This window comes from Pteropus vampyrus, unplaced genomic scaffold (genome assembly GCF_000151845.1).
Source record: "Pteropus vampyrus isolate Shadow unplaced genomic scaffold, Pvam_2.0 Scaffold411, whole genome shotgun sequence".
NCBI lineage: Eukaryota > Metazoa > Chordata > Mammalia > Chiroptera > Pteropodidae > Pteropus > Pteropus vampyrus.
Window position 1 is genome coordinate 839336 of NW_011889192.1, and position 24559 is coordinate 863894.

Consider the following 24559-nt stretch of genomic DNA (forward strand, 5'->3'; position numbering starts at 1 on the left):
GAGAGAGTGTGTGTGTGTGTGTGTGTGTGTGTGTGTGTGTGTGTGTGTGGTGGGGGCAGTGCTGAGACCCAGCAGGGGCGGGCTTCCTGGTGGAGGCGCTGTGCAGGACAGCAGGCCGGGCCTCCTCACCAGCGCCTGTGGCTGTGTGCTGCCGTTCCAAGCCCTCCTCCTCCGGAGCTGTTGAGGGAGAGGGAGAGCGAGCACGAGCAGTCAGGTTTCGGGGCCCCGTCGCACGAGGACCCCGCGTTACCTTTTCTTTTTCCCCAGGGCGAGCTGCTTCTGCTTTTCTTTCCCAACGTCGTCTCTGACTGTACTGAAATCTTCGTCATCGTCCACCAGCAGATTCTACGTTTCAAAAGAATGAACATATTTTCAGGTATCTTTTCAATCTACAAGAGTAATTTATGTAAATTTACATAGAGATTCAGGTAATTTAGGTAAAAATTTACCTGAACTGACATAAGGCAATATCCACACTTAAACTAGGTTAACAACCGATAGCAAACGTTCTAGTGCTTGATGACAAACTGTGAGAGTGTCAGGCAGGGCTTGAGAGGGCTCGGCTCAGCCACCTGACCTTTGCCTGCAAACGCCCCGTGGGGCGTGGGCCCAGCAGAGGGGCGTCAGAGCGCGGGGAGAGCGGGGCAGTGGGGGGGACCCTGTTGAGCTAGAAGCACGGTTTGCTTTACACATGGTCAGCGTCCCTGTGCCCCTCTGCGGGAAGGCGTGTGCCTTGTCCTTTAACTCCTTGGAATCTCCAGGAAGCTTCTGGCATATTCTCAACAAAGATGCTCGATTTGTCCTTCTAAGGGGACAAGGCCTGCCTCCCAGCGCTCAGTCAGTTTGATAAATGAGTGTCATTTACCATAAACACTGGCTGCTCCCCACGGCCGCCCACAGCCACGTCTCAGTGAGTGTCAGCTTGTCAAAATATTAACCCTGAAAAAACACAACTCGAGGAAATTGTGTGTCGGAAAATTCTGAGGCTTGTCAGGGTGTGGGAAGGGTGCCCTGGAGCCGGCCTCATCCCCCAGTGACTGTGGTGCCCGCGCTGAGCCCGCACCCGCAGGGACTGAAAAGTGCAGGACGGTCATGCTGCTTCTCCCCTCTCGGGCGAGGAAAATGTCACAAAAAATATTATGATCTCTAGCCCAACAAACGGTGCAAGGTAAACGTTGTAATTTTGATTCCAGTAAGTTGGACATGTGTTTTTAAAAAACTGTGAAACATTACAAAATAAGAGAAACTACAGAGAGAATGGGGCAGACCCCACGTCCCCAGGGGAGCGGAAGCGAGGGCACAGGCCGCGTGGCGCTGTGGTCAGAGCTGCCCAGGCGCGGTCCCACAGTCCCCTCGGGGCGGCCCTGTGCCGCACCTTGTCATGAGGGAAACGGAGTTAAGCGTGTGCACGGGTGGTACTTGGCGCGTGACGGAGTGTCAGGGACAGCGGCGAATGTTTCTCCATTTTTCTACAGCGTTTTTCAAGCAGAAGACAGCTGCTGACGTCCCTCCCCCACGAGGGGTGAGCACTGAGTCTGGTGCTCCTGCTCCTGTCCCCACTTGTACCCCATCCCAGTGCGGCGATCCTCGGCACTTTCCATAAATGACCGGTCTGTGACCTGGCTTCCTGTTCAACACACAATACCTGGATGTCCGTGGCTCTGGTGTAGTCGCTTCAGCTGCTGTGTTCTACATCTGTATTTTCCCCCCATTTTCTCTCCCCCCGTTCTGAGGGTCATTTAAGTTCTTTCCAGTTACAAACGACACGCTCCAGTGCACCTTTTGTGCGTCTCACACCCGCACTGGCTGGTCTACGGTAATGACGTAGGGGTGGAGTTTGCTGGGCATCACTTTGGCCTCTCTCACTAAATAACTGCCCAGCCGTCTCTGGCAGCTGGGCCAGTGTGACTCCTGCTGGCAGCGCCCGGGTTCTGTGGGTCTGGCTGCGGGTGGAGCGCTCTGCTCTGACCCGCAGCTGCCCGGTACTAGGAAGCCATCTTTTCAACTGCTTGTTGGCCACTTGGTTTTTCCTTAGAACTGCCGGTGTTAATCTCTGCCCTTTCCCCCCTGTTGGTGGGTTATCGTTTTATAACTGACTTGTAGAAGTGCTTTACATATTCTGGATAATAATTCTTGTTAATTACGTTGCTGCATATAACTTTTCCTGGTTGAGGCCTGGCTTTTCACTTTTTATGGCTTCCTCTGATGAACAAAAGTTTTCCCTTTTAATGTACTCAAATTTATCAATCGTATTCTTTTATGTTTGTGCATTGTTTCCTATTTTAAGAAACCCTTCTTAACCTAAGTCAAAGATTTTCGTATCTTCTAAAGGTTGAAAACCACTGCTTTTCACATGTAGCTCTTCGTATTGATTGTGGTATGCGGTTGAGCAGAGGTGCATACAGAGTTTATGAAACTTACATAAATTTGAGGATTCTCTTTATGAAAATTATGACTGCATTTTCCCTATATGGATAACCAATTCTCCCAGACCCATTTATCGAATGATCTAACGGTCATGCTGACTGAAATACCTGTCACATCCCCGCATCTGTGTGACTCTGCCGCAGGGCTCTGTGTCCCATCCCAGTGGTCTACCCTGGCCCTGAAGCCATACAGTCAGCCTTAACGCTTGGTAAGACCAGGCCCCTGACCTTGCTCGTCTCTGACACTATCTCAGCTCTCTGGCCCTTGTCTTTCCGGCGTGCACTCTCTGTAATCTGCTGGTCTTCTCTGGGATGACACTGAGCTCCGCGGTGGGAAAACTGACGCTGACTGTGGTGAGGCCCCAGTACACGAGATGGCTCTGTGCCCGCTGGAGCCTTAATGCCTCTCCGCATTTTGCGATGGTCTCCAGCAAGGTCTCAGAACGCTTTCTGGCGGGTGTGCTCGTTACCGTGTAGTTTTATGTATGCCGGTCTCGTAGTCTTTTGAACTCTCTTAATACACCTAACGTATACCCGCGCAGTATCCTGAATCTCCTCTGTAGAGAAATGCACGTAAGAACAGTTTTATATTTTTTTTACCTCTCTTTCAATTTTTAACTTTTCTTTGGAGGGGGGAAGAAGTTCATATTACACTGGTCACGTTATTGACTACCAAGTTATTATTAAAGGAATACTTATTCCTTAACACAAAAATATTAAATCAAGGACTGAATTATCAGTAAATTAATAATTAATTCTTAAATTAAGGATTAAAATCATGAACCCTGAACATAAAAAATATTACTCCATGACAACAAAGTCGGTTTGTTCAAGGATGGATCAGTGTCGAGAATGTATTGATGCAATCATGCTACACTACCGAATGAAAGGAGAAAAAGCATGTGCTAAGAGGAATGGGAGAGAACGTCTCAACCTAACACGGGAGCCTACGCAAGACCCGCAGCAACACGCTTAGTGGTAAGACTTCAAAAACATTATCATTCAGGTCAGACCCAAAATGAAGGTTTGGTACTGAAGTTCTATTGGCCTCATAAGATGAGCTGTCTGGCTTTCCTTGAAACAGCTTACGTAAAACGGGGTTATCTGTGCCATGAAGATTTGACAACACTTCTCTACCAAACACCATGATCTTGGTGTTTGTCTAAGTGGTAAATTTGCTGTTCAACAACTTACCTTAACACCAATCGTATCTCCATCTTTCAAGTAATAAGGCGCCCCCTGCAAACTTTCTTGCTTTTTCTTCTTTTTCCTCTTGGTGATTTGCTGGTTCTATAGGAAAATCAAGCATCTTGAGTAAAGAACTCAACCTCAAATTCACAATGAAGCCCTATCTGACACATTGCAGCACCCTGTGTCTCGAGAAAGCCCCGCAGCCTCACCCAGCTAGACACGGGGAGCCACTCGAACTTCTCAGGAAAGTACTTGGCAACTTCGATCTTCTCCACGGGAAGGGAATAGAAATCAGCCACCCGCTGCCTCAGGGTGCCGGCAGTGCCGCCTCGGGCAGTGTCCCACACCAGGTCCTGGGGCAGGCCGTAGGCCCTCACGCCGGGGAGGCGCATCTGCGTCCGCAGCAGCACTTCCTGTGGGCTGCGCCAGAACACAGTCAAGGTCAGATTCCAAACACAGTGAGAAATGCGCGGTAACTACAGGGTGCGATGGGCGAAGCTTCCCTCCTTTTCATTGTACAAGCAGAGATTTCCCTTCAATGCTCTTTATTTTGATTCCTTTCAATCCTGACCCGAACGAACGGAGGTGAAGCTTCTATTGTGAGCCCAGAGCAGAGTCCTCAGGGAGGCAGTGGGCACTGCTGAGGGTGGAGGAGGCTCCCTCCGTGGAAGGGGACCGGGGCAGGGCCAAAGAGACAAGAGGGTCAACCTGACCAGGTTCCCAGCCACTGTGACTTCCTGGGAAATGCTGATTTCAGAGTAGAAGCTGGCGGGGGAAAAAAGGTATTTTAGGTGCTAAAAATGTGAATTGCTGTGGGGTAGCCAGGGAGAAGAAGCCAGGGGCTTCAGGTTGGCAAGAGAGATGGGTGGAGAGGTGGATAACAGAAGGGCGGCGATTAGAACTCTTGGAGGAAGAGAATGATTCGGAAAAGTGGGAGAAATCGATGTATGGAGATTGTCATAGGGCACCAAGTAAAAACTACAGGTAAGAACCGAAAGGTAGAGGGGGGAGAAACGAAAACTGTTTTGTTTGTGTTTTTAGGATGAGATGATGAGTGATTTTAATGATGTGTTTCTGTCATGTTGGTCTATTTTCCAAAAGAAAGGGTGATGCAGTCGGAGAAAAGGAGTGACGGGAGGGAACAGGCGAGTGAATGCGGAGAAGCGAGTGCGAGGGGGACACCGTGGTCCGGAAGGGCGTTTTGAGAGCCGGAACCTCTCCTTGGGGTGTTATGTTGTTGAACCAGGGAGTAGAGGTCCTGGCGCTGAGCCCAGTGGGGTCACGAGGGTGAGGAGGAACCAGAGGCCTGGCTGAGGAGGGCAGAGAGTGCTGGAGGGCAGTCAGGGACAGGCGAGCGATGGGGACGGGGGTCTAAGTAAGTGCACAGCATGGTCTTCAAAAGGTTAAAACAAACATGGCAAAGGGTCAATGTCACTGTTACAGAAAGAGCTCACACAGATTAGACCCCATTAAAAAGCAGGCAAAATATATGAAATAGTTCACACACTCACAAAATACAATTGGCTTATAAGCCTTTGGAAAAAAATGCCCAATCTTAGTCGCAACCAAAGCACTGAAGCAAATGAGACAAGATAACCGTTTTTCATTTATCAATTTAAAGAACACTTAATGACAACATTCAACGTTGGTCTGAGGGTGAAGTAAATATGCAGAAACACTGTGGGAACATAAATTGGTATAATTTACCTGGAAAGGAATTTAACTATTTTAAAAGGTTTAAAGTGTCCATATCATTTGATCCAGAAATTCCCCTCCAGGAAACTACTCCTGGTAATACCATTTGTGTTAAGAGTGAATTTTTACAAACAATGACTCTAAATGAAGGTTAGACATGGTAGAGAGAGAGTTATGAGAATTATTATATAGCAAGAAAGATATTCATATCCTACCAGGTAGAAGGAATCTTAAGGATTTTAATATTTAGTGATACTAACAAAAACGTCTTATAATTTTTCTATAGTGAAAAATAATAAGGAAGAATTTGACTGTAGATAACTTTGGGGTGCTTCCTTATTCAATAAATAATTGACTATGACAAAGGCATTGATCGAGATATTGGGGACACAGCTGTGACCAAAAAATAAAGTACCTGCTCTCATGAAGCTTACATCCTAGTAGTGGGAGACAGATAATTTAAAAAGTGTGTAATATGTCAGCTTATAGTAGGATAAAAAAAAGCAGAATAAGGGGGCAGAGTGATAGGTGCTACTGCCCAAATGCCCTGATAAGACGCTCTTGCTTACACTTCAAGGTCATCATGGGTTCATTATGCATTTGGGACTTACCGAAAAAGCCATTCTCGTTTTCACGGAAAAATGAGTTCCCAGTTGTAGACCCCAGGCATACGGATACATTTCTAAAACACAATCTGTTTTAAATTGCCAGACTACTTAGCAGCAGTGAAAAAAAAATTTAAGTTGTTAGATTTTAAAGAAACCATCCACTATGATAAGATGTGTGTATAATTTTGTATGTGTTGTAGGATGTCTTACCCTAAGTTTTCTCCTTTTTGAAGGGGCTCTAAGCAGATCTCAGTTCTTCTTCCCAGTTTATATTCCCTGATAATAAATGAAATAAAATAATATTGAGTGACACTTTAATTTTTTAAAACATTTTTGCCAATTTTAAGCTCTCTTTTTAAGCAAAATATTATACCATATATGAACATTCAAAATTTAAGACACTATGAATTATACCCCAACAAATTGGACAACTTAGAAGAAATGGACAAATTAATATGAACAGACTGACTAAATCAGAAATCAAAAACCTAAAAAAACAGTCTAAGACCAGATGGTTTGCATTGATGAATTCTACTAAACATTTAAAAATTAACTAATACCAGTCCTTCTCAAATTCTTCTGAAAAACAGAAAAGGCAGGAACACCTCCAAACTTATTTTATGCGGCCAGCATTACCATGCTATCAATACCAGATAAGGACACTACAAGAAAGAAAATTATAGGCCAATATCCCTGATGAACACAGATGCAAAAACCCCCAATAAAATATTAGCAAACTGAATTCAACAATACATTAAAAAGATCATACACCATAATCAAGTGGGATTTATGCCAGGGATGCCAGGATGGTTCAATATCTGCAAATCAATTAGTGTGACACACCACATTAACAGAATGAAGGATAAAAATCATATCACCTCAATAGCTACAGAAAAAGCACTTGACAAAATTCAGTATCTTTTTATGTTAAAAACTCAACAAATGGTATGGAGGGAATGTGCCTCAGTGTGATAAAGGTCGTCTATTACAAGCCCACAGCTAGTATCACAATCAAGGGCGAAAAACTGAAAACTTTTCCTCTAAGATCAAGAACAAGACAGGGATGCCCACTCTTGCCTCTCTTATTCAAGAGTACTGGAAGTCCCAGTCAGAGCAATTAGGCAAGAGAAAGAAATAAAAGGCACATAAATCAGAAAAGAAGAAATAAAATTGTTTCTATTTGCAAGTGACATGATGTTTTATTTAGAAAACCTTAAAGATGCAACCAAAAAAACTATTAAAATTAATAAATAAATTCAGTAAAGTGGCAGGATACAAAATCAATATATAAAAACCAGCTGCATTTTATACATTAACAACAAACTCAGAAAAACAAAGAAAACAATAATAGCATGAAAAAGAATAAAATACTTAGGAAAATATTTAACCAAGGAGGTAAAAGATCTGTACACTGAAAACTGTAGAATATTGATGAAAGAAACTGACGAGGACACAAGTGAGTGGAACGATGCTCTGTGTTCATGGATTAGAAGAATACTGTTAAAATGTTCATACTACCCAAAGCGATCTACACATTCAACGCAATCCCCATTTCAATGGCATTTTTCACAGAAATAGAAAAACCAATCCTAAAATTTGTATGGAACCACAGAAAGGCCCTGAATAGCCAAAGCAATCTTAAGAAACAACGAAGCTGGAGGCATCGTGCTCCCTGACTTCAAACTAGACTATGAAGCTACAGTAATCAAAACAGTATGGTATTGACATAAAAACAGACACATAGATCAAGAGAACACAACAGAGACTCTAGAAATTAATCCATGCATATATGGTCAATTAACTTATGACAAAGGCACCCAGAATATATAACGAGGAAAGGCAGTCTCTTCAATGAATGGTGCTGGGAAAACTGGACAGCCTCACGCAAAACAATGAAACTGGACTGCTTTCTTACACCACACACAAAAATCATCTCGAAATGATGAAAGACTTGAACGTAAGACCCGACACAGTAAAATCCCTAGAAGAACAAGGGGGTGCGCCACTAAGCTCCCTGACATTGGCTTTCACGATGCTTTTTGGGGGTTTTACAACAAGAACAAAGGTGACAAAAGCTAAAATAAACGAGTGGGACAGCATCAAATCAAAAAGCTTCTGCACTAACAAAGGAAACCAACAAAAAGAAAAGGCAACCCATGGAATGGGAGACTGTATGTGCAAGTCACATATCTGATAAGGGGTTAATAGCCAAAGTTATAAAGAACTCATAGAACTGAAGAGCAAAAACCCCAAACTACCCAATTAAAACATGGACAGAGGAAAGGAATAGACATTTTCCCAAAGAAGACATACTGATGGCCAATAGGTACATGAGAAGGCGCTCAACTTCACTAATCAAATCGGAACCACGAGTCCACATCACACCTGTTGGAATAGTTATCATGAAAAAGACGAGGTAAGTGTTGGCGAGGACATAAAGGAAAGAGAACCCTCGTGAGCTGCCGGTGGCAGTGTACATTGGTGCCACTGTGGAAAACAATACGATGGTCCCTCAAAAAATTAAAAACAGAACTACCAAATGATCTGGAAATCCCACTTCTGGGTCTTTATCCAAAGGAAATGAAAACAGGATCTCAAAGAACTACCTGCCCTTCCATGTTCACAGCAGCTAAGATATGGAAACAACCTAAGTGTCTGTCAATGAATGAATGGATAAAGATGTGGTGTGTACACACACACACTCACACACACACACAGCCATGAGGGAGAAGGACATCCTGCCATTTGCAACAACGTGATGAAACCTGAGGGCATTATGAAAAGATTAAGTCAGACAAAGGCAAATACTGTATGATATTTATTTATATGTGGAAAAGTCAAACTCTTAGCAACAGAGACAAGAATGGTGGTTACCAGGGGCTGGCAGCGGGGTAAAGGGGAGATTTTGGTCAAAGGTTACAAACTTACAGTAATACAATGAGTAAGTTCTGGGGATCTAATGGACGGCATGGTGGTTATACCTAATAATAGTGTATTACATACTTGAAAGTTGCTAAGAGAGTAGGTCTTAAATGTTCTCACCACAAAAAAGAAATGGTAACTATGTGACATATTGCAGGTGGTTAGCTAACACTATGGTGGTCATCATTTTGCTATATATATCAAACCAACAGATTGTATGCCTTAAACTTACACAATGTTATATCAGTTATATCTCAATAAAGCTAGAAAAAAAAGAACAGAGTCTCTGGAGCACAGTACTTAATATTGTACTTGATATTGGAAACTGAAGTTGTCCCAGAGTTTACGATAAAAAGCATCATGCAATTGCCAAACGTGGAATTACCGAGAACAGGCTGCTGTTACTGAGTGTTCAACAGGACACCTACCTGAGCTGCTGCTGGTCCATTCGTAACAGCCTGCCGGGGCGCTTACTTTCCACTGTCCAGGCTCTGAGGAAGGCTGGGGATGGGACGAGAAACTCCGAGAAGGCGGGCAAGGTCATGGCCTAGAAAAGAAACAGATATTTTGTCCAGAGGGTTTGAAAAAGCCCTCTTAAGAATATGTTGCTCTGGGAAATAAATGAAGCACTATGACATCTGGAGGAAAGAGTATTTTAAATAATAAGATCTATAAAAAAAATCACAGGAGTATCTCTTAAATCCCATTTATCATAATTTTTTATATTCCTCTCTACTAAAATCAGCTTGACAGATAAGTGTTTTCGATTTCTAAATTTGAACCAAAAGCTTCTTTTTAATCATTATGTTTTAGAAAATGAAACTTTGAATTAACCTCTGTGTGAGTATAACTCCCAGGGTAGAGGCCACTCCAATAAAAGCAAGAGACTCGCCTTCACCTGTCATCAGTAATTCTTCAATCTGTGCTCTGCCAAGGAAATAACCTTCTGAAATATTTAAAAATCTTTGGATCCAACTGCTAGGGCCAAACTGCTGTACTAATTTTGTAGTAGATAACTATTTATTTATATATTAATATATTTAGGCTATAGCATATAAAATGGCCAATATTCATCCTTTTACCTAAAAACAACAATTTTGTATATTTCAATCCAATACAAGAAAAAAGTCTCTTCCCACTTGTTCTCATGAGAACAGGGCCATTTGCTTTTCTTGAGGAAGGTCGCTTCAAACACTGAGGACATACAGGTTAAACATCAACGACCGACATTCACATCATCTGCCAGTTTTCTCCTTTAAGAGGAGGAAAGGCTGTTCATTCCAGTCCCTCAACAGCGAGACGGTGCTTTAGCAGTCAGTGTTGTCTTCAAGTCACCCTCTCCACTTGCACAAACACTCTATACTGATGCATAAGAAAACCATATGACAGATCCACCATCCCAACATAAAGCTCATGTTCTGACCTCCTGGGAAATTGATAACGCATCTTTTGAATAACAACATTTAACACATGGATCACACTGATACAACAACAATGTAAATGGGGTCAACGGAATGCTTTACGTGTGTTTCGATAAATCATATTTGCCTAAAAAATAAAAATAAACATAAGCCGCAGGTCACTGGGGCTATCCTGAAATGCAAGCAGAGCATGCCTGTCAGAGGAGGGAGAAACGACAGCCACAAGGGCACCTGGCAGGAAGAACACCTGGAGCTGTCTGAGCCACGTGCGGGTCGCCTGTTGGGTGCTTACCACTGTACATGGCATATAACACCTGCCATGTCAAAACAGACTGTATTTGAGCGAAAAGGAAATAGAAGAATACATTAACGTCTCACGGGAAGAAACCAGATGGCCACGAGGTACGCAGTGGCTAGCGGTCTGACCTGAGACTTCAGTTCCACCAAAGTGGCTTCTTCTGAGATGTCCACGTCTCCCAAGTAGCAGAGGGGAACTTCTGCGTGCGTGTCACCAGGAACACCTACAAACAACAGAGCTAGAGTCTGAAAGGGGCTCCAAATGCATCGATTTCCTACTTCTGAAATGTATGCACATTAGGATGTTGTAAATTCTTTTCATGCCATACCATTCAAGAAGCTCTGGGTTCCCTGAACTTGCCCGTCCTGGCTTTGGAGGGGAGAAGCCCTGCCTTGTACATGGGCAGCCAGAGAGCACACTGGTGGCACGAGAGCACGCTGGTGGCACACGATCCCGATTTTCTCACTGCAGTGGGTTTGAGGGATTTCACACGTGTGCTATCTACCTAGAATGTTCTTTTCCATACTCTCTCCTTCCTTAAAGAGGACTTTGTTGGTAGGATACTCTGCCCTTATTCTTTATATTAGCTTCTTCTTTCTTTCTCTCATAATACTTATCCCAACTTGTTTCTCTGTTGTCTGTTTCCTTGGATGGGGAGACAGATTAGGGAATAAAATAAATATATTTTATTTATTTAAGGAATAAATAAATTATAATAAATAAATTAGGGAATAAAATTTATTTATTTTATTCCCTAATCTGTCTCCCCAAAAGAATACGATTTTCAAGAGAGGACAGGCTGTCATTCTTATCTGTCTGTCCAGTCCCCGGTATGGCGGATGCCACATAGTAAATGTTTGCTTAAAGAACCCTTGACAATAAGGCCTTTCTACATTTGTTTTAAAAAGTGAAAAACAAAATGTTCTCTCATCTAAAATTCTGGATATAAAAGCTGGCAACAAAATTTAAAATTCAGAATAATTTCATTCATTTTTGCTTTAATTAAATTCCTTTGTTGATTGATGGGCACACTGCTAACCTAACACTTAATGTATTTATGATATGATTTTCATTAAGAGGAAAAGCTTCGTGAGTGGTTCCTCTTGTGTCTTGAGGACACCATGAGCTATGAGACACTTCGAGGAACCTCTCAGGAATGAAAAGCTTGTCCTGTATGTTGTAATACGAAGGACTACCAAAAACCAAACCTGTTTCTTCAGTGATTAAACATGCTTTTTAAGTCTGTAGCCAACTCTATACGTAATTATTATCGTATTGCCAAGGCATTTTTAGAATTAGTTAACATATCTAATATAACCTAACCAAAAATTAACTTAATGCTAATTTCATAGCTAATTCAACACAAAAATACTTTATTGCTCTATACATATAAGCCTAACTTCAAAGAGTAAGGAGATAAGAATTTAATTCATTTATATAATTTCTGTACTGGGGTTTAAAGATAAAAAGAAATGTTAAGTATATACTACTTCGAGGCACTAAAAAAGCTAAATAAGTAAAGCATGATGGAAAGAAAAATATAAAGAGATTATCTACAGTTACGAAGGAGATTAACTTGTGGTTCCTTTATAACAGTATCAGTTCAAAGTCGCTGCTAGTGCCTGCTCGCTCATCCTGGTGTGTGTACCGACTTGTCTGTGGAGAAGCGACTCAGAAGCAAACTGTATGCTCGCACTTGGTTTCTCCCCAGAAGTCAGCGAGGCCAGGTGGAATGCCCCGAGGCAGTTCCTAACAATCAAGCGGAGGCTGTGGCAGAAAACGTAGGAGCTGTGCAGGGTGTGGGCTCCCTGCCCCTCTACCCTTGGGGGGCTGTGTGAAGTCACCGTGAGTGATTTAAGCCTCAAGATTCCAGTCTACTGTCATAAACGAGGCCACTATTCACACTGCCATGAGGCTCTTGAGAGCGATATAGAAAAATGCCTTGAAAAATTTTAATATATTGATATAACATAAAGGTAATAACAGATTGTACCTTACGGAGGTTCCCAAGCATCCTAAAAATAGGGTGGTGCTGTTGTTACCAAATGACTTATGGAGTAAGCAGGTTTTTGTTTTCAACCTTACATTTTTAAAAACAAGTATTTCGGTTGCCTCTCAGATCAGAAGCAATAATTTCACTTCTCTTCACGAGAGAGAAGTGAAGTTCTGCTGTGCTCTCACCTTGGGTGGAAGGAGGTCTCCAGACCCCACCTTGGGAAGGGGTGCAGTTCGCCTGGTCCAGATGACTCTTCCACTGACCCGAGGTGCCCTGAGGCTGGTACCACCAGATGGGCACCTTCAGGAACCCCTGAGGAATGGAGCATTTACGACAGCTGTGACCCACACAGACCGAGTGAACATCCTCTCTCACACCCATACAGAAACATCTTGGTAACAGAAAACGTTCCTGAATTTATTATTTTTCCTTTAGCTGTATAACTGCCATCTATACTTGTTAATTGTTTATACAATTAAAAGTTTAAATCATAAAAATCAGACTTTGGAATGCCTAGAACTAGAAGTTCTTTGCTTAGAAGTATCTTAGTAGCTACATTAAACAAAAAGTATAAACAAAATATTTGACAGGCGATATAAATATCTGCAGTCCCTAAGAGCACCACTAACCTAATGCGCCAGTTACAAGCAGTTTTCAACTTTACGGAGAACCAGCAACCTGTTGATCTAAGCTGGGTTCTGTGGACTCCATGAAATAAACCCATTTCCTCAAACGTATCCTGTAGTTTCAGTTTTACTAATCTAACTGGTTCTTCCCACCCCTTTTTCTGAGTTAGAACTTTAAGTTATTAGGTATAAAAGATGTTACTGTGCTCAATTTCCAACAGAAGATGAGAATGTGAAGAAAACCACATAAAATATCTTAAATCTGTATTTCAAGAAATGCATATTAAAATGAGGCTGTTTTTCTGTTTCTCAAATAGATGAAGATTAACAAATACTCAACCTCCATTCAATTAAAGAAATGTAAATAAGAACAATAAAATTCCATCTTTTCACCTACCGGACTGTCAAAAACCATAAAGTCTAATAACATTCTATATGTTGGTGAAAATATGGGTAAAATAAACACTTTCGTAATTTGGTGGCAGGAATATAAACTGCTACAAAGTTTCTGGACGGTAATTCGGCACTATCAAAATTTAAGTGCCTAAACTCTCTGACCCAGCCATCCCACGGTTAAGGATTCACCTTCTGATACACCAGCCCTGCATACACAGCCGGAGATGCAAGGATATTCACTGCGAACTATTTATGTATAGTAGCAAAATAGGGTAGTAGTTCTAGTAATTTATTCTGTAGATATATGTTTGCAAAATGGCGCATTTATGATGTGTTTTGCTGTGTTATTTGTATAAACAAAAGATTGGAAACCACCTAAATCTTTGAAAAAAGGCCAGTTAAATAAGTTATGGTGCCCCCATACAATGGAATATTAGATAGCCATCAAACAGAGTGACATAGCTTTAGGTGTACTGACACGGCACCTGTATGGAGGTAAAACAGTAATGAAAAAAGCTAGTTACAAAATAGGGAGTCTAGCGTATAATCTTTTGTGTAAATAAAGACATATACACATGAATGTGTATTATGTGCTATGTACATATGTGTGTGCATTAAAAAACATACAGCTCCGTGTGAGGCCACAGAGCAGTCTGGTGGCTTATGGAGGGAGGACCATGAGTGGCTGGGGCATAAGATGGATAGTTATTTTTCCTGGCTCTGCCTTTTTTACACTTTGAATTTTGAATCACAAGTATTATCAATTCAAAAATTAACTTCAGAGAGCATGGGATAAAATACAACAGAATTCTATGAAGTCACGAAAGAGGATAAGGCAGGTCTGTGTGGGTCGATAGCAGACCCGCAAGATACAGTAAGAGAATAAAAACGAACAGAAAGGACAGGCGTGGAACGATGCATGGGATACGACCCCTTTATGGAAACTTCAGAAAAGATATGCCCATATTTACATTCAGCACACAAAAAAGCATTGTTTTTTTCTTAGAAGGGTATACAAGGAAAAACAAGTTAATCATAGCTCTTTCTGGGGAGAGAGATGTGAGAGACGCTCGTTTTTCATTTTAAAGCCTATGCTGTTAGATTTTCTGATCATAAGCAAATGGTTATCTGCTAGAATTTTGGGTCATTTTTTGTTTCTATCTTGACACGTGTCCACGTTAAAAAAAACCCCACAAATTATGATTTTAAAAAACAATAACATGCAGTGTTTGTAAAAGGGCAGCGAAATGAGCCCTGACAGGACTAGAAATTTGGCACAATTCTTGGGAAAAGAGTTTGGCAACTTCTATATCATCGAGTCTTTAAAAAGTTCCTACCTTTTAACTTGTTAATTCCATCTTTAGAACTATCTTAAGAAATACTATTAAAAGAAAAAAAATTAAAACAAGCTAAATTTCTAACCATAGGGATAAGTGAATTAAACTGTGGTAAGTCATTCATTGGCTATCATTGTTTTTAGATTTTATGGTCAGCTTAAAAAGTTAAATATAAAAAGTAGAAAAGAAGATTACACGTACGATTGATTTTCCAGGAAGATACTACACACAGACGTGAAAAGTGGCAGCGTCTCTGTGGCAAGCTTCGGGGTAGGTTCTTTATTCTCCTTATGACTGTCTGTACGCCCCCACTTTCCCATGGTGCGAGTGTATCATCTTAGTAATCAGACGACAATACCTATTATTTATGAAATGCCTTTTTAGAAGCAAAATCTTACCAGAGGAGGAAGTTTTCCTTCGATTAAAAGCAACGTATCTCCAGAACGTATCGTAAGCTCTGTCAGTGCTGCACCCTGGGAACACAGAAATTCTTTTCGTCATTTATGGCTTCTGTGAAGAACAGACTGACAACCAGACCTTTTTCAAAAACCTGATGTCTCTAATACTCTTTCAAGAACTAAATAAATGAATAATAAAGCAGATGTTGAAGAGTAGGAAATAAGCTAAGACTGTAAAAGAGTGTATCATATATTAAATTATGGGATATGAACTCTAAGTATCATAAAAGATTAGAGGAAAGAGAGAGAGACGAAACGAGAAATGATGAGAGTCAGATTTACGGAAAATGAAATTTTAGTTAAGCCTAAATAGATAGATTGGATTTGGAAAGCTGGAGGAAACGAGAAGAAAGTCTGCGAAGAAGAGCACAGAACAAAGTCAAGCCTAAGTCAAGGATAAGCAGGGCTGGTTTTGGGGAAGAGCAAAGAGACTAGACTGATTAGAGTGGAAAGTATCAGCTGGAAAATAACAGGATGAAGGGATGTGGAGTAGGGAAAAAAAAGTTTTCAGGTGTTTTGGAAAAAGCCCCTTAAAACTGTGGAGAAAGGGTTTTAAAAAATCAATGTGACATGCTGAAGTGGGGACACCTGGGCTCGGGAAGCCAGTTTTAGTCATTTAGTAACAGGCGAAAGAAGGGACCGAGCCAGGAGGCCAGCAGAAGAGACGGTCAGGCCTGGGACACAAACGGGCCTGCAGGCTGAGCCCAGGCATGCAGGCAGGCAGGTGAGGATGGTGGGCTGCCTTTCAGGCTTAAAGAGCAGGACGAGAGACAGACAGCAAACCTGGGACGAGGAGCCAGCTGGCAGAATAATGAGTGCTCTCAACGACTCCTGAGCTGTTCCCTAGCAACATGGGAACCGCGGAGAGGAAAATGCGGAAGCCACCTGACTAAATGCAGGCCCCCAACGTCCAAACTGTCTTAAAGTTTCTCTGAGGTTCACTTCTTACTCTAGGCAGTCAGATTCCTGGCCAAAACTCAAGAGGGCCCTCTCTCCATTATTACTGACTGCCATGCAGGAAAGAGTATCACAGGGTATGGCTCCAGGACACCTGCTTAAATCAACCTCTGTCAATGCCCAAGGCCACTGTCTATTACTGAGCAAAAAGCAGGCAGGTAAGGACTAGGGACAGGGTGGCTGACCACGACTGTCTGAGCTTTCTCACAAGCTTCGTTTTGGGTCTCCTTCTTCGGTCACAGTAAAATTAACCAGACTCTACCTCTTATGATAAAATTATACCCTATGACTTTTGCTGGATCCAGAGATGTAATTTAGATCAGAGCCTATGTGACTGGTTGGTAAGATGAATTCTGCCATCAAATTACAGAGAAACTCTGAGTTTAAAATATGCAGGTTTCAAAATTCAGAGTGTATTTTCAAGTTCTTTCATTAGTTCAAATGCCTTTTGTTCTCTGACGTTCTCTGCCTCCTAATGAAGAACTAGCATTCCTAGGGATATATTCTCTTATCAAAAGAGGACTTAACACAGACATTAGAAATGCTCCCACTTAGCTGAGACTTGTCCCTCTGACACGCTATCAAAACACTACAGCAAGGAAAAAGTGAAAGTAGACCCATGTATAGATTTTTGTAACCTAAAAAAATTAAAGTTTTTATTCACATGAGTCGGGTGGGTATCCTGTATGAAAATACCAAGAAACACAATAATTTTTAAGAATGAAATGTATAGAAATATCTTACTTCTTCACATAAAGGCTCCCCAGCTTCATAGCACCAATCCATTTTTCGTAAATGCCATTTGTCTCCTATGAAGGAATCAAAATCAAGATTAAAAAAAATTGAGGAAAATATATTCTGAGAGTTTGTCAGGAATCACTCTCCTGGGTAAATAAATGTCCAATGGGATTTGATCTAATAATTATTTATTAATTTTTAAAGTAAATTATACCTTCTGGAGCATGAAAAAATTAAGTTGTTCCCCTAATACGGTTAATTTTCTCTCTATTCTACCAAGAACAGATGTGTAATTGTATATAATTAATGTATGCTTGCAAATAAAAATAACACTTGCTACAGTATCTATATTATACAGTATCTATATTATGCCTTTATCATTTACATGTACACATATATACATCACACGAGTATAGATGTATGTACATATACACATCAGTACAGAATCTCTTCTAAAATCATCATGAAGTTGTTTCATTTCACTCTCTTTGCCTAAAGCATGTGCTGACATCACTTGGCAAATGATAACATGTACAACGAAACTGTTTCTACCCAGTTAGCAGTTAGGCTAACAAAAAATAGTGCTTTTGGAATAGCATTTAATGAAGTTGGTATAAATGAACATTTATAAATGTTAAATAGTCTTTAATTCAATTTGTCTTTCACATGCTTGCCACTGACGAAATGGGAGGAGACTTTTCTGAGGAGTAGGAGCTGAGTGGGGAGACGTCGGAAGTCTCGGTTATGAAAAACATAGCAATAGAAACAGTCGACTCCCCTTCCTGCCAAAAGGAATTACAGGCAAAGGAACAAACACATATCTGATATCTATTCTGCAGAGGCCACAGGTTTTGCATCCCAATATTGTTCTTTGCAGACCTTTTTTGTCATTAGTTCTAGTTTTAAATACAGTAAGAGTTATATCAATATTTAAGTTTTTTTAAAAAAATGCCAGTAAGTTAAAAGTGAACACCATTACTTCATAGCACAGCACGGTAGAAAGAACTCGGGTTCTGAAATCAGGGACCTGGCCACTTGCTGTGTAACTCTGGGTAAGCCATTTAACCATTCTCAGCCTCTCTCTCTCACCTGTAAAATGGGAACAGGTGATAATCCTCGCGTGGGAGGACGACTGTCGAGGTGAAAAGCAGTACTGCACGTTAAGCCCCTAGAAGAGTATCCTACGCCCAGAGCATGTCACCTTCCCGTCCAGACAGTGGAGCCACAGCTTCCACTCGAATCAAGTCTGAGAATGGCAAAGCAATAGGACAAACGCAGCAGGACGCCTCAGCAAGCTCACCAATGTGACTCCCCCGGGAAGCTGCTTCGCAATACCCTGCATTTAGGTCTCTCATGTGCATTATATTCCCTAATCCATGCCACAAAAACACTGGCATGAAACACAATGCACTGAAATTCTGAATCAGTGAGGTTAAAAAATAAATCAATGGAAGACCTGGGTAATTCCATAGGGTGTAAATCTTAACTTTATCTCTTTTGTGCCTTTGCTGGATCCTATCTAGCGTCTCCTTCCTCAGAGGGAGGCTAACACTAGTTTTCTTGTAGCTTGCAAACAAGAACCAGGAGAATTCATGGTTCTTGGATGGAAAGTGTAACTGACAAGCCTGGCAAAAAAAAGTTCGAGAAGTTTTCATCAGGCTCATACTATAAATAAAGGGTGTGGGTAAGATTATACACCATCACGACCTGTAACGTACCTGCTAGGCCAGATTTCTCCAGCATTATCTTTAAGCACTGTAAAAAAAAAATATGTTCATTAGTTTCTTGTTTCTGAGTTACAGTACTGTGAGAAACAACCTTTTGGACCCTGGGCCAATTAAATCCGATTACACCTAATCCTCAGCAGATAAAGATACACATAGTAAAGATGATTCAGTAAACTCTTCCTCCTGAAAACTGGGTAGGGCCAGCTCAGGAGGGAGAAAGTCACCTGTGCTTCTACCCAGAATGCACTGCAAAGCTTTGTTCATCCGCTTCCAGGTCTGCAGTAGGACTGACTCTCTTTATAGTAAGATTAACTGGGCTGATTTAACAGATACACGTTAAACTTTGAAAAGGAGATTAGCCTGTAATTGGCACCCATGAAACACAATTGGTGACATATAAACTAGCAAGGAAAGAATTGTGTAAGCTGTGATCTCACGAAACAAATAAATGAGACGCAATTAATAGAAGTTTAAATAAACAAAATACTTAAAAACTCCCAACTCCCTAGGAGGAAAAACATTCTTAAATAAATGTAGGCCAAAACAGTAAACAGCATTTGATTTATGCTGATCACTTTGTGCTGCGCGGAGTAAGAAAAAAGTCAAACAAAATATCCTTTAACATGGGAACATTTCAATAAACTATGAAAAGTCTTAAACCAATTAAAAAGATAACACATTGCTATGTACCAGTCTAAAAGATCTTTAAAATAGTTTGAGTGAAACAAAATTCTAGCATAATACATGCAGCATGATCTCATTTTATTATTATTATTATTTACACCTACAGCACCTGGTCTTCCTACGTGGTCTCCCATCCAAGTACTGACCAGGCCCGACCCTGCTTAGCTTCTGCGATCAGACATCAGGCTTCTTCAGGGTGGCATGGCCGTAGACCATTGATGGTGGCTCCACGGGGTGTGAACCCAGGACCTTCTGTATGTAAAGCAAACGTGCTAACCACTATACTATGGAACCACATCCAGCATGATCCCATTTATGATTTAAGAGACCATACAAACAGGTTAAGCTCTTCGTCTCTATGTGCACAAACATATCCACATGTTGGTATCTGCATGGCAAAGGCACAGAAGGGCACATACTCTATTGAATTTGGATAAAATTATGTCATTCAATGACAATAGTGACTTCTGGGGAAGGGAACAGAATAGGGTGGCGAGCAAGGAGGATTTTTTTAACCCCTCCCTAAAGTTTAAAAAATAAGAAAAAATCCACTATTACTTGTATGATTAAAAATAAAAAAGACTTTAAAATACTAAAGGTTATTTAGAAAATAATGGCAATGAAAACATAAGGAATGTGACCAAAGCTGTATTCAGAGAAAATTGGTCTTAAAGGCTTTCCATTATTTAACTAAAACAAACAAGTGAGCATTCAACTTAATTGTGTTCCAGGCAGAGGAAACAGCCAAGGAAAAGGCCTGTTTGAGGAACAGCACGAGGCCAATGCAGCTGGAGTAGAGTTTGTGAGAGGGGAGAGTAGTTGGAGGTTTTTTTTGTTTTCGTTTTTAAAAAGATACCAGAGGGCCAGAGAACACAGGCATCGTAAGGTCACTTGGGGACTCAGGATCCTACCACAGGATCCTGAGTAGAGGAGACACTGATGTGACTTACACCTTATAGCCCACCCAGCTTCTCTGTAAGAACAGGTCCTAGGGGGTGCAGGGATGGAAGGAAGAAACTGCTGGAACAACCCGGACAAGAGATGACCAGGGTGACAGCAGAGGAGGGAATGAGATTTGGTCAGATCCTAGATAAATCCTGATGACAGAACCAAAAGGATTTCCTGAAAAATTGGATGTGAAGTAAGACATTAAAGAATCAAGGATGATGACAAGGGTTTTGGCCTAAGCAAGTAGAAAAATGGAGTCGCACGTCTGATATGATCAGGAGTGCCGTCATGGGGTGTTATAATTGGGACGACTACAAGGCAACCAAGTAGCAGCTGGATATATAGGTGTAGAGTTCTGGGGTGAGGTCCAGTCTAAGAACTGAGCACGAAGGTGCTCATGGGTAGAGAGAAGAAGAAGGAGCGAACTGAGAAGGGGCAGGCAGGAAAACCTAGCTGTGCTCTTCTGGAAGCAAGCGACCAGTGTTTCAAAGAACAGTCATCGAGCACGCCCAGAGCTGCTGAGAGAGCAACACGAAGACTGAGAACTGCCCATCACCTTGGCCTGCAGGCTGCTGCCGGCCGTGATGAGAGCTGCCTCAGCGGGGTGAGGGGAACAAGGCTGCCCCCAGCGGGTTCAAGAGAGAACAGAAAGATGTACACGTCACTCCTGAAGAGTTTTATCGTTTCCTTTCTTTAAAATTAAAAAAACACTAAAGTTAAAAGGCAAATGAAAAATGTGAAAATATTCACAGCAAATAACAAAGGGTTAAAAAATTATTTAAAAATTGTTTTCTCATGGAAAATTTCAAACACATGGAGAGGACAGTAAAATGAATCCTCAAGTGTCCATCACCCAAATCCTGTTTGCCAGTACCCCAACCCACTGAACCTGTATTGACTTCCTCCCGCCCCAATTCTCTTGAAGCAAATGTGACATATATAATTTCATTGATTAATAATTGGTCTCATCTCTAAAAGATGACAATTCTTTAAAAACAAAAAGACCCTAAAATAAATATGACATCTAAAAATACTGAATTCCTTAATAACAAATACGTAGTGTCCAAATTTCCCTTTCTCTTAAACTAGTATTAAAATGACTCAACAGCAGATTGAAGTCCACACGCTGCAGCTGCTTGCCACATCTCCTAAGTACCTCTCAGCCACAGACCAACTCGCCCGCAGTGCTTTCCGGAAGAGCAATCTACCCCCGAGCTAGGCTGACTCAGGCCTGTGGTCCCTTTAGCACATCCCTCTGCCCCCCGCACTTCTAATAAACTGGTCCTCACACCTACAGTCTCGATCGGACTCAGGTCTAGTTTGGGTTTTTTTTTTTTGGCAAGAAAAGCATGGATACTGTTTCGAATTTCTATAATGTCTGGGTGTTTCTCTTTTTGGGTTGTTAGCAGTCTTTCAAGATCATTGTCTAGATCCATTAAATCATTTGGAAAACTGTGATAGTCTAAAATTCTTTCTTCATTTTATTAGCTGGGGTATGTGCGCGTACACACACACACACACACACACACACACACACACACACACACACACCCCTTTTATTATCTACTTGGCTGCCCTGAAGTATAGCTGCAAAACAAAAACAGGATAAATGCTGATTCTTTCATTTAAGGTTGCCAAACATCCATCTGGTTATTCATATGTAATCAATGAATAGGGTATTTTTTAGGACCGTATGAACTCGTGGATTTCGTCAATTTTCATTATTTTTCCCACTGAGATTCAAACCATCTTGGCTTTAATCAGGGGGAGCCTCTTCAAGTTGGCTCCTGAGTCTCCTGGACGCCAGTAGTCTGCTGGCTTCACTGTTTTCCATTCTGCCAAGATGCTCCAGGCTCATCTTACACTTTGCTGACCTAGACACAGAACCAGCCAGACTGCAAGAAGCCCTGGTTCCTTGTAGTAGGAAATGGAGTTTAGTGACCACAATCTGGGTGTTGGGTGCTCAGTACTGTCAAGTTGTTGTTGCTATTCTAAGCTATTTTGGGGGCAAGAACTAGAAAAATATTTGTTTAAAGAAAAAAATACATCAAGTTCACTTGACTCTTCAGGAGTACAGTCTTAATTTAAGCACACTGATGTTACTCTGCCTCTCCATTTCCCAACACAGATAGTCCCAGTTCTTAGTCCCACCAACGTAGTTACGTGTTTGCTTTATCACACATTCATACTTCTGTATGCAATTACGTGTGTATGTAAAGTAAAAACACAAAGGAAATATGCCAAAATGTTAATATTAGTGGGATAAGAGATGAGGGATTTTAATTTTTCCTTTTAATCCATTTCTACATATCCCCAATTCCTACCATTAACAAGTATTAGTGATAATCAAAAAGGAAAATAATAAGAATCTAATTTAAAAAATTCCAGCCAGTTCACCAATTTTCAAGCTCCCCAAACTACTCTTTCAGTGAGTACACAGATTTCTTTAAAGTACATTTTGTAAACCTGAGTCTTAGGACCTCCAAGATCTAACACAGGTCACCACTGTTCCCCACACCAAACACTCACAGACCTCTTCCCCCAAAACAAAGTAACATTACTCACATCTCTTACAGATATGGTTTCTTCTACTATGATCTCCATCTCTGTCCCAGGTTGAATGTCACTTCCCACAGCGAAAAACAGGAACAGCTAAGATCAAGACAGCGTATGAATGCAACTTAATCTAAATTTTAAAATTCTATAAATGTAGTATTTACTTCCAAAAAAGAGAAGCCAATAGTCCATAAAACTTTAATAAAAATTTCAAATGATGTAAAAACAAGACTATACTGTGTAATTTAATGTTACAATTTAGACAATAATCTCAGCTTCCTAGAAATGTCAAGATGCTTCATTACCAATGGCTTTAATCCTAATAAACGCCTCTCACAGATATTATTTATTCTGCTACGATCTCCATCTCTTTCTTGATCATTCCTCAAAGGGATCTGCAATTACTATACACTGTAAGCATTAATTGTGTTTTTCCTCTAAGTCATTTGATCATGACCTTATTTTCTGTCCAGGGATTCTATATAAAATTTCCCACGACTCCTTATGAAAAATATAAATCTGATCTCTTGTCCATCCAGTTCTTTGTAGCCCTGCTTTTCTTTTCTAAGTCATCTAAGTCAAAGTCACTTGTCACGTCCCAAGGCCCTCCTCAGCCTGTCGTGCGCTACTTGCTAGAGTTCAGGGGAAGAACAAATGAAAGGGGAGGGGCTTAGGAAACGAATAATGTGGACTTAGGAACCCTGGAGATCCTGATATGAATCTAGCTTAACTTGATACAGAGTCTTAACAGTAAGGACATAAATGTGGCTTTTGGACTGTAATAAAAGTTTACTAATTAGGTAGGGCTTCTGGCAAAGGTCAACCAGATAGTATTTTATAGAAAAAAAGGGACACTGATAATGACAAAGCTGCTATGAGACTATGATATTACTGCAGAGAGTAATTAAATCCAAAATCAACATACTGTATTTCATTAAATCTAAAATGCATGGTTATTAATCATTATTTTCTGTACCACAAAGAAAAAACATAGTCAGCTATAATTGAAGGATGCCACTGATTTTAAGATGCAGCCTAATCTCGCAAGTGCTAAAATGTGAGAGAAAAACAGGTGCATTTTAGAATTTATGAAATATGGTTGAAACTGGTAGCCACTCAACTTTAAAGATCCCCCTTAATCACAGAATTCTCATAGAAAAAGAATCTTATGAATATGCTTTGCCATAATACTTTTGATTTAAACACAGAGAACAATATGGATGTACCCCTAAAATAAAAGGTATTGTTTAAGGAAAAGAAAACTTTTAAGAAAAACAATATGACTGCACTATTTAAGGTATAAATGATCAAATTAAGAACCTCTGACTACAGGAAGGTTGATTTTGTTCTGTCAGGAGACTTCGTGTTACCTGAGAGGAAGTTGGGGCTTTTCCAGGACACAATCCCAATGAACTCCCCATCTTCAATTCTGCTTCCTTCAAAGTGTAACTGTCTGGCACTATGAAGAATTTTGATAATATAATGAATGTTATTAATTTCTACCTGACTGGGCAAAATAATATACTGAAATCAGCCTTTCTTTGAACATCAAGAATGTCAAGAAAGAAAAAAAAA

At 40.9% G+C, this 24559-nt stretch overlaps 1 protein-coding gene and 1 pseudogene across 1 annotated transcript in view; both read right to left on the minus strand.

The window, feature by feature from the left end:
* USP40 (ubiquitin specific peptidase 40) overlaps positions 1-24559 on the minus strand; it is a 69616-nt gene that overhangs the window by 3261 nt on the left and 41796 nt on the right. Inside the window, exons 21-32 of the mRNA XM_023523774.1 lie at positions 24355-24483; positions 22994-23080; positions 18788-18824; positions 17076-17140; positions 15315-15389; positions 12743-12869; positions 10690-10784; positions 9271-9389; positions 6131-6196; positions 3827-4037; positions 3621-3716; positions 251-345 (exon numbers count right to left, since the gene is read on the minus strand). Coding sequence (XP_023379542.1) covers positions 251-345; positions 3621-3716; positions 3827-4037; positions 6131-6196; positions 9271-9389; positions 10690-10784; positions 12743-12869; positions 15315-15389; positions 17076-17140; positions 18788-18824; positions 22994-23080; positions 24355-24483 — 1202 coding nt within the window. The remainder of the gene's footprint in view (positions 1-250; positions 346-3620; positions 3717-3826; positions 4038-6130; positions 6197-9270; positions 9390-10689; positions 10785-12742; positions 12870-15314; positions 15390-17075; positions 17141-18787; positions 18825-22993; positions 23081-24354; positions 24484-24559) is intronic.
* On the minus strand, positions 19578-19693 carry LOC111731937 (annotated as a pseudogene).